This window comes from Musa acuminata, chromosome BXJ1-10 (assembly GCF_036884655.1).
Source record: "Musa acuminata AAA Group cultivar baxijiao chromosome BXJ1-10, Cavendish_Baxijiao_AAA, whole genome shotgun sequence".
Lineage (NCBI taxonomy): Eukaryota > Viridiplantae > Streptophyta > Magnoliopsida > Zingiberales > Musaceae > Musa > Musa acuminata.
In genome coordinates this window covers 28799340-28810122 of record NC_088336.1, presented here as the reverse complement: position 1 = coordinate 28810122, position 10783 = coordinate 28799340, and the positions used below count along the sequence as shown (strand labels likewise).

General features: G+C 36.1%; 1 protein-coding gene across 3 annotated transcripts; it reads left to right on the top strand.

The window, feature by feature from the left end:
• LOC135595994 (peptidyl-prolyl cis-trans isomerase CYP59-like) lies at window positions 1-10646 on the top strand. 3 transcript variants are annotated; one of them, XM_065087602.1, is made up of 14 exons: window positions 1-313; window positions 487-591; window positions 1828-1945; window positions 2244-2294; window positions 2386-2483; window positions 3211-3310; window positions 4535-4654; window positions 4754-4831; window positions 5016-5062; window positions 5144-5199; window positions 6570-6610; window positions 8303-8411; window positions 9532-9627; window positions 9717-9915. In XM_065087602.1, exons 1-13 carry the CDS (start codon window positions 216-218, stop codon window positions 9585-9587), a joined length of 1077 nt encoding a protein of 358 aa, XP_064943674.1. In that variant the 5' UTR covers window positions 1-215; the 3' UTR covers window positions 9588-9627; window positions 9717-9915. The 3 variants fall into 3 exon arrangements, with proteins under 3 accessions (XP_064943674.1, XP_064943673.1, XP_064943672.1); XM_065087600.1 differs by having other exon boundaries at window positions 7-313; window positions 9492-9627; window positions 9717-10646; XM_065087601.1 differs by lacking the exon at window positions 4754-4831 and having other exon boundaries at window positions 6-313; window positions 9492-9627; window positions 9717-10646.
• The last annotated feature ends 137 nt before the right edge of the window (window positions 10647-10783 follow it).

Here is a 10783-nt window from a genome sequence, read left to right as displayed (position 1 = left end):
GGTTGGGATCTGATCTAAGTTAGGGCTGCAGCCGAACCCTGTGGCTTGTGTAATCGGGCAGCGGAAGGAAGGGCGCGGCTTTGTCTCGACGAGGTGCCCATCGGGAGTGTTCGCCAGCGTTTTGCCTGGTTGAGCGGAGGCCGGACGCCGCGGCGGCTGCTGGGTGAACACGGGGGATCACTTGAGCGGCTATCGGCTTTCGGTAGCGCCCCACGATGTCGGTTTTGATCGTGACGAGCTTGGGGGACATTGTGGTGGATCTCCACACCGACCGATGTCCTCTCACCACTAAGAACTTCCTCAAGCTCTGCAAGTATGTACATGCACACTGATAGCTTTCTCCATTTCTTAGACTTCGTCTTATTCTTGGTCTCATTTGGGAACGAAGGTGTTTGTTTGTGCCGGATGAAGAACGTAAAACCCTAAGATTGAGGTTTCTAGGGTTTGTTGGTTTCCTTTTGTGATTATTGGTCCTAATTTGTGCAGGATGAAGTATTATAATGGTTGTCTGTTTCACAAAGTGGAAAAGGACTTCTTGGCTCAGACTGGAGACAGGACCGGGACTGGCACAGGAGGAGATTCAGCGTACAAGTTAGTATTTCCACTTATTTCGTTTGCTGCATTTTGTAAGTGATGTTCACTCACTTTATCACATTGAATTGCTGGAACCAGGCACGTCATTTGACTGTTTGGACTATGGTTACCATCAGACTGTAAGATATTATAAATATCAAATCATTAGATTGTCTCAGAACTGTATGTTTGATAGAAAAGAGAATGGTCGTGCTTCTATTTTTGCCTTTGCATCTAGGGAGGCAGTTAATTTTGCAATGTCAAGTGGAGTGAAGATTCTTTTAGTAGCAACATTTCTGAAATCATACAGTTCTTGACATAAATATCAACTCAAATTTCATAGTCATGTCTCTAAGATGCATCAGAATAAATAGTTCGGGAGCAAAGCGCAACCATAACCCATTCTTGTCATCTTCAGTTACGATGCCTTTCTCTCCAAGATAAAGTCAGGATATATGACATGACTTTTTTTCATGATGCATTCTTCCTAGTGACAATGAACAGATCACATGAATTTTACCTGATTAATCCTTGTGACTGGAACTCCTTTAATTGGACGAATAAGCTGAAGTCTACAAGTTCTGGACCTTTTTTGTTCATTCTGATGCTTTGTATTGTCTTAATTTGCTTATATTCTGGAGACTTGAGCCATGTGACCCTGCCTAGGTATGATCAGTTTTATAATGTTTTTAGATCACTAGTCTTTCGACATGTTTGTTCCTTTATGTTTTTCATCTGTTTCTTCAAACCCCTTATCACTGTCATTTTATTGAATTATCAAATTTTAGGACATGCTGATGTCCATGCCACAGACCCCACACCCCACAGGCCAGCAAACTGGGGGGGGGGGGGGTTGCAAATGTAGAAAATATGTATCATGGTTTTCCCTCCTTGTAGTTGTCATTCATCAGATTCATTCCATGTTTTACTTCATCAATTCAATTTTAATGGCAATTTTTTTGTCAGAATAATGTCGATGTTAAACCTTGAAATATAATTTGACATATTGGTCCCCTTTCCCATTTTTTAGTTGTATAATTGCCTTTCTTCTTTAAGCTTCATGTTGTGTCAATTCTAATTTGATGCATTTTCATATGTGTTTAATTTTACTAATACAGAGTAAATTTCCTGGTTGTTTTTTATATCAATCTAAGTGATTTATATAAGCTTTTCGTAGCCTACATAGCATTAGATTGTCTCCAAGCCCACCTTTATAATTGATTGTGATTCTTACCCATATTGTCCTACTTTTAGATTTCTATATGGTGAACAGGCACGTTTCTTTGAGGATGAAATTCATCCAGATCTTAAGCATACCAGAACTGGTACCATAGCTATGGCTACTGCAGGACAGAATCTTAATGCTTCTCAGGTACTTTTGTTCAATTTTTCGCTTTTAAGTATCTTTTCAATTCAGCTATTTCTCCCAAAGAAAACAGTTGGTTGAAGATGTTGGTATACCTTTGTTGTACTTGTTAAACTTGCTCATACTTCTCACATAATTTTTTTTGTAAAAATTAATAGTAAAATATCTCACTTGCTCATACTTCTCACATAATTTTTTTTTGTAAAAATTAATAGTAAAATATCTCACTATGGGGCCATGCACTATAAGATTCAAAGCTCCTTGTTTCTAATTTGATAAAAGTTGTTTCTATTGCTGATATCAGTTTTACTTCACATTGCGTGATGACATTGACTATCTTGATGGAAAACATACTGTGAGTATTACATTATGATTCCTCTTTGTTATTTTCAGAAAATGTTTCCAAACCACTAGAGATGAATATGTTCTTATTTTTCTGATCACAGGTATTTGGTACTGTTGAAGAAAAAGAAGGTTTGGACACATTGGCTAAGATAAATGAAGCATATGCTGATAATAATGGTAGACCTTTCAAGGACATCAGGTTTGTTTTTGTTCCTTGTCATATGTTTGATAGTAAGAAGTCATCTGAACTATCAAAAAGTGCCTTTATACTGCCACTGCTTTGTTATATTTATTACGCTACTGTCGTCCTTATACTTCAGAGTTGTTCTGTTATGCTACTACACATTTGAGTACCTGTTCCATACATTTGGTTATTAGGAAACAGAATAAGTCACAAAATTGAACATGTAAAATGTTTCTTAAGTAGCTTCTTGGTAAATTTGCATGTATAGTCACTAAATATGCTCAGATCATATATCAACACTTATCTTACTGTTCTGGAACTCGATTTCACATCTTCCTAAGTGAGACAAAGAAAGGACTTGGAGTTAGAATGACCCAAGGATGCATATGAAGAAGATCTCAATTTTGGTGGTAAATTAGTTAGCATTTTTCTTAGTTGCCTTACAGATGCTTTAGTTTGAACTGTTTGGTGTCCACCTTGAATGTGTAAATTTGAGTCTTAATTTAAACTTGTGCAGTTGAGTGGTATTCATAATAAAATTTTATTGTTCAAGTTTCCTGTACTAAAATTTTAATTTATTTTTCGGTATCTTCGTGACTTGACACTGACATGCTAATTGCTAAAAGTTAGCATATTTTCTCTCATTCTTTTTGTAGTTCAGTATGTTTTTGAAGGTCTCAGGGTTCAAAATATTTTCCTTTCTTTCTTCAGTGTATATAATTTTGCGCTTTTATATCAACAGAATCAAACATACCTACATTTTGGATGATCCTTTTGATGATCCACCTCAGCTTGCTGAGTTTATTCCTGAGAATTCACCAGAGGGTAAACCAGCTGATGAGGTAAGTTGAACTCAGTTGCCATGATATATGTGGTGGTAAAATTTGAAATCATTTTCACATCAAGCATATGCCTATATCTCTTTCTTTATCAGTTTCCATTGTTTGTTCTATGGTATGCTTGTAAAGCACTGTCGTACACATGGTCAACTTTAGTTGAATTCAATTTCCAGGATATACTTGGTGGTAAAATTTGAAATCATTTTCTCATCAAGTGTATGCCTATGTCTAGTTCTTTGTCAGTTCCCATTGTTTGTTCTATGGTATGCTTGTAAAGCACTGTCGTCCACATGGTCAACTTTAGTTGAATTCAATTGCCAGGATATATTTGGTGGTAAAAATTGAAATCATTTTCTCATCAAGTGTATGCCTATGTCTAGTTCTTTATTAGTTCCCATTGTTTGTTATATGTATGCTTGTAAAGCACTGTCGTACACATGGTCAACTCAAGTTGAATTCAATTGCCATGATATATTTGGTGGTAAATTTTGAAATAATTTTCTCATCAAGCATTTGCCTATATCTAGTTCTTTAGCTGTTCCTATTGTTTGTTGTATGGTATGCTTGGAAAGCACTGTCAATACCTCTTATGTAAATGAAAAGGAAAAAAACACAAAGCAGAAAAGGATAATTTCCTCACTCACGGTCGATCTATCTTATGAGGGTGGGTGGTGTGGGTGTCTGTACGAAAAAATAAAACAAAAGGATCACAAAGCTTAAATTCTGGGCAGTTATTGCCCTGGGTAATGGTAGAATGAATTTTATTTCATTACATATCGTAATTAAATTTTTGTTGGAAATGGCTTCTAGTACAGATTATAGTTTCTGGAGCTTTAAGTGATTTAGTTGAATATAGTGCACCGGACCACTGGCTTTGAGAGAAGATGCTGGTTTGCTCTATTTAAATTCTGACATCATTGTGCAGTATGCCACTTGCGATCTTCATAATAATTATGTAAACCCCTAACATCATTTCATGACAACAGATGTATTCATGAATGTTCATCCATTCTGAGCTAATCTTCCATCAAATTATTATTCTTTGATGCTTATTTACGGATTCTAAAACAACTTGAAATTTTTGGAGAAACCTCATTGGAATATAGGGATTATGAATTGTTGTTGTAATAGATATTCCTTTTTTGGTGTCCTTTGCACATTGATTCTGGTCAACCGCTTATATCGTTTTATGAACTTTGAACCTCCTTTCCATTGGGAATTATCTAGATTGCAGAAGAGCGCTTGGAAGATAACTGGGTTCCCTTGGATGAGACACTAGGCACAGAAGAGCTTGAAGAGAGACTTCGTGTGAAAGAGGCTCACACAAATGCAGCAATTCTTGAAAGTGTAAGAAACCAGCATACGGACTCTGATGCTTACATTTCTTGATAATCTAAATACTTTTTTTTGTTGTTGCTAATTTGCACTTTTTTTCATCTATGCCAGATAGGAGACATTCCAGATTCTGACATAAAACCACCAGAGAACGTGTTGTTTGTTTGTAAACTTAATCCAGTTACACAAGTAATCATTAACTGAATAACCAGTTGATTCTAGTCATGTTTCATCAAGTCCTTGTTTCAATGCTACATTTGTTCATGTTTAAAAATTTTACAATTAGTCCAAGTAACTTCTGCAAGACTGCAACTCATGATAAGTCTCCTTTTGATACTTTATTCCCTTATCTTCATCTTGTTGTTGATTCCAGGATGAGGATTTATATACAATCTTTTCTCGCTTTGGGAATGTCATGTCGTAAGTGCTGCCTTCTGGCTCAGACTCGTAGATGCTTCTTGTTTTCTTCACCCCTTTTAACTGCAATAATTTGGTTTGCAGAGCTGATATAATTCGTGATTACAAGACTGGAGATAGTTTATGCTATGCTTTTATAGGTAAGTTCTTGTCCCATTATGCACATAGCTTTTTATTACTTAAATCAGTATATTAATGTGTATTGATGTCAGTTGACTTTGTTCATGTGTTTTATGTTTGTAGATGTGGTAAAGTGTTGATTTCCATTTGTAATTGACTCTTCCATACTCTTACCTTGAAATAAATGACCTTGAGGATCCCTAGTTATAAGCCAGCATGCCTGTGTCATCCTGATTGTCATTTGTTAATAGTGAATGATTCTCATATGGAGTTACAAGTGCCATCAGGCATTGAACAGTTAGCCACAATGCTGACACTCTTGCTGCGAGTATGAGTTGGAAAATAAAGAAGAATAATGAAAAAAAGTAATTTAGGAGAATGATCTTATCTTCTCTCCAGTAACATTAATTAGGAGGAAGAGTAACTAGGGGCAAGATTAGTTTTCCATTATTACTATGACTTCAGTCTGGAATTGGATTGACATTAGACTTAGTTTGGCACAGGACTGATGGGGGCATTTGTTGGACATGTAAATTTTATTACCCCTCTAATTTTTCACATTAGATGAAAATTGTAAAGCAATAGGTTTAAAAAGATGTCTTACTACAGAAGGTCTAGTAGGAGTAGACCAAGTTTAAAAATAAAGAATAACATTAAATAGTTACAGAAAAATAACACTTTTGAGTCCTTTCCCTTGACAGAATGATATGTGCCATCTGATATGAGCAGCACAATTGACATGTAAATTGCCTAGCTTGAGCATTGAAATGCTGAATTGGATGGATCATATAATCCCGGAGTTGTCCCCGAGTCGAAGATACAATAACATCACATATTTCTGTTGTTTTGTCTTTGGATTAAACATAAGTGAGGTATCATCTTTGGGAAACAGAAGACACCACTTTTTTGGGAAAGCATGATCAAGCTTTTTTTCTTTTTTTAAGTTATTGCCACTGAAAGGAATAGTGAAAATTTTATGTATTGGCGAGTTGAATTAATGGAAATGCCAAGTTATCTTTTGCGCAATTTAGGTATTATTTTTTTGAAATGGAAGTGATATTTTCTTGTTGGTTGTAGTTTTTTGTTTTATTTCTCTAGCCTTTTGGTTTTGAAAAGATCAGCTTTTTTCACCAGTCATCTTATTCTATCATTGCCTGCATTCCTAAAAAGCAGGTTCAACATAAATAATTAAGAAAAGTCTTGAGGATGAATAAGTTTGTTATTAACAACAATGGCAGCAAAGGATTCATAGACTTGATGATGTTGATTTGTTTTACATTGTCAAGATTTAAACTTAATGTTCATATCTGATTATTGTGTATGCATTCACTTGTCATTTTTCATTGTTACTTAACATTTGAGTGCATTTTCTATCCATTTCTTATCTCAGAGTTTGAGACAAAAGAGGCATGTGAAAGAGCATATTTCAAGGTATGCCTTTGTTGCCTTTAATTTGAAGTAACTGTTTGTTTTGGGTTCTAAACCAGGGTCTGTTGGGAAGTCAAGTGCCTTATAACAGACTCTTTTCTGTTATACTTGGAAGAAACAGGGTCATACTATATGACTTCTAATATTTGAGTCAACTGTCTTGACTTTATAGATATTAAGCTCTGATGAGTTGTGTCTCTCTATGAAGCTAATTTTGTGAAAAGTTGTGAAGTAGGTTCTTTATGCTCAAGTTACCAATCAGCTTATTGTAGTTCTATTTAGGTTTCATCACATTCTAAATCCTTCTGATCAAGTGTCAAATATTTTAATTGAATCATAATCAAATCATGATTATAATCTTTCTCGAGTAAGGATACCCTGACATAATTATTGGACGAATTGGGACGGGTTTTGAGCTTTACTTGGAGTAGTCCATTGGTTCATAGGCTCCTTGTTATGCTTAAACTGATCCTGTTCCTGACTGTGATACTGCTATCTCATAGATCCACATGACCTACTCTCCTTGCCCTCAAATTACTACCATCAATACAAAACAATAAATAAAGGCAGTGATATTATACAAATATTTTTCCTGTAAACACCATGCAAACGTGGTTGGTTTGTCGTTTTGAAAATACTAGACCCCTTGTTGATGGTCATTTCTCCCCTCACTTGTTGCTCTCAGCCCAAAACAAGTGACGGCTACTGTTTGGACAGAATGATGATGATTTTTTCTTGAGAGGCTTAACCTTAGCGTTGTATTAAGCCTATGTGATTTGGATGCCATAAACTTGGGTCACAGAAATAACCTCTTTCCTTGTGTGTGAGAGGCTGTATGCACTGACCTTCTCCATGCCCCACTTTTGTGGGAGCCTAGTGCACTAGACAACCCTTATTTATAAGGGATCAGGGTGTAATTAAGCCTAGTGCAGGAGCCTGTTATTCCCATGTATGGGTGTAATTGTTTTTCCTACAGTATATGTTATGCTAGTGGATTATTTAGTATTAGTAAAAAGTGCATTCAAGGAAGGGATCAGGCAATAGGCAATATTTCCTTGACTTCTTTGTGATATTTCTTTGTTGTACTCAACAAAACTATGAGAAACTTCTGACAATTTGAAACTAGGATTTCTGTTTTGCCCTTCTAAATTGTAGATGCTCCACAAAGTAATATATATATATATATATATATATATATATATATATATATATATATATATATATATATATATTAATGACTTCTCAGTGACAAAGTGGAGACCCTGTTTTTGAGTCGTCATTGCAATTTTCCTCTCTATATACTATATAAATTAACCTTCAATCATGAGATTTTGATATTTAGCCAGCCACATGTGAGGATTGTGTGAATGATTTATTTAATCTTTTGAATCAATTAATTTTTATAGTGATGTTATTTTTATTCTGTTAATCCTTTTTTTAAGCATGCTTGATGTTTGTAACTTAGAAGATTTGACCATCACACTTGGAACACTGGTTGATCATGATTTGTGAGGCTGATAAGAGGGGAAATTGTTCCATTAAAAGTGGAAATATTATTACGCAGGCTCTTAGTTTCTTTAATGACAGTGAGGAGGTAGAATATTTGGATTTGTTATCTATAACGTCTCTTGTAGCTACTATAGTTTCATGTATAGTGGCTGAGGATATGCATACTGATTTTGGTGACCATAACAGATGGACAACACTTTAATTGATGATCGAAGGATACATGTGGATTTCAGCCAAAGTGTTGCTAGACTATGGAGCCAATATAGGCAGGGCAAAAGAAGTCATCCCACTAAAGGTAACACGCATAGCATCCAGTAATTTTGTTTTCATGATAAGTAGTAGTTAATGTCTAATTTTTGGCTCAGCATTTGCATTTTATATTCCACTTAGAACAACATAATTTTGTTGTTATTATTCATTTGAAATAGTTGATGTATAAACCTTGCTGTCACTTGAGGTTTTACCACTTGGTACAGTTCGGTTTTTACCGATTCATCAAGGGACTGGCACACGGACCAGGAGATTTCATTCGGCTTGATCCATGATAAGTTTTAATGTCCAATAATTTCATTCTACTCGGTTTACCAGTGGGTAAAGATAGCGGTGCCAAGGGAGACTGGGCAGTAGGCATTTTTTATAATCATGACAGTGGTCATGGCTGTCAATCAGTTTTTGATCTTCTCGTCTCTCTGTCTCTGACCAGATATCATATACTTTAAATTAACTAATCCATGACCTTTGGAAATGTTGAATATAATTTTACCTTCAAAATGCTGAAGTGCAATCACTGCCTCAATATATTCTGTTGTTGCTTTTTGTTCAGTGTCTTGCATGTATATATGTCTTCGTTCTGTGTCTTGCATGTATGTCTTTGTAATTGTTTACTTGGTGTAGAACATATAACTTCCAAGAACAATTGCTTAAGTTTGATAAGTACATTGCTACATTAATGAGACATGGAAATTGATTTGACCATTTATTGCATCCAGTTTCCATAATTTATGGGCCTCTAGCAGGGCTAGCACACTAACTTACTGGGATTTCATGTAGACATGCAAAGGACAACAAAAACATATGTTGCTTATTAGTATCTTTTTTCTCCTAAGTTTGGTGTTTTCTTTTGTAATTATATATGTTATTGTCCTTTGTAGATTTTAATGTGGTTGAATTTGGTTGAATTCAACAAAAACAGAACCCCACGCTGGTTAACGTTGAATTTAATTGGGTTGTGCCTTATTCATTTTCTGAATCTTTTCATGCTTGAAATGCACCCTGTAGAATGACTGGTTCGGATGGGATGAGTCAAATGGAATCAACTCTTGACTTTTTAGTTAAAAAATTGTGATCTAATGTTTTGTTTATTTCAATCTTTTAGAGGGTTGCTTCAAGTGTGGTGCTCCTGATCACTTTGCCAGGGACTGTGATAAGGAGGACTCTGATAACAAGCAGAAGGGACCAAAATATGTTTTGAAAGATGATAACACTCAGCATGGAGGGCATGAAGATAAGAGGTCCTGACCACTTTCTCACCTCCTAGTCCCTCCTTTTTCTGCTGTTGTATTTTCTTTTTTCATTGAAGACTTGATGCTTGATGGTGCAGGTATGACATGCTGTTTGATGAGGATAATCTGGAGACTGTGGGCCATAGAGCTAATGGACAAGAAAAAACAAAGAAGCAAAATGCAAGTCATCACTCTACTGAGAGGAATCAAGATAAGAGAATTTCAGACAGACATCGACATGGAGATGATATAACCAGATATGATAGAGTGGATGGGAAGAGTCGAGGAAACAGGAAACATGGTGACTATCACAGAGATAAGCGAGCCGATGAAAAAGGTGATGAGGATAGAGAGCATCGTCGGAGATTGCACGAGAGTAGCAGGCATGTATATGACAGTGGAGATCCCAAAAGAAGCTTTGGTAGGCGACTAGAAAATGAAAGAGAAGGTGGTGATAGTCGCAGAGAGAACGAGGGAGATGGTCGAAAGAGATTAAATGCTGACGAGCTTCGCAGACAAAATGATGGGGACCGCAAGAGGAAAAGTAGAGACCATGATGTTGATGACTACCGTGAAAGGAAATATAGAGAAAAGGACCGGAAGTAAAGGAAATGAGATGTTAAAAGGAAATGAAAGGCATTATGACTTGGATTCTTGTCTTGAATCGCTGGTTCTATTTGTGAAAGTAGTTGGAATACTGAACTGTAAGACTTGGATCAGATTGTAGCTGCTGTAGTAAAGGATTGTTTTGAGCTGTCTGTTCTCTAGACAAGGGAAGGAACCACGTTATTTTGCTTGTGAACATAGGCAGTCGGAGTCAAGTCTTTTTATAAATGGAATACTCGTGTGTACGTGATGCAGAAATAGAAGAAAATTTACAGGGAAGATAGACGACTACTCTCTTGCATGCAGTCTTTTGTAATTTTTACTTGGTGTAGAACATATGACTTCCAAAAACAATTACTTAAATTTGATAAGTGCATTGCTACATTAATGAGAGAGGGAAATTGACTTGACCGTTCGTTACAGCCCAGTGTTCATAATTTTATGGGCCTCTGGTGGTGCCAGCTTACGTCTCTGTTCTGCTTCTTTTCATGCTAGCAATGTAACCCACCTACAGAATGGCCGTTGCTGTTTTGGATGGGATGAGTCAAATAGAATTGGC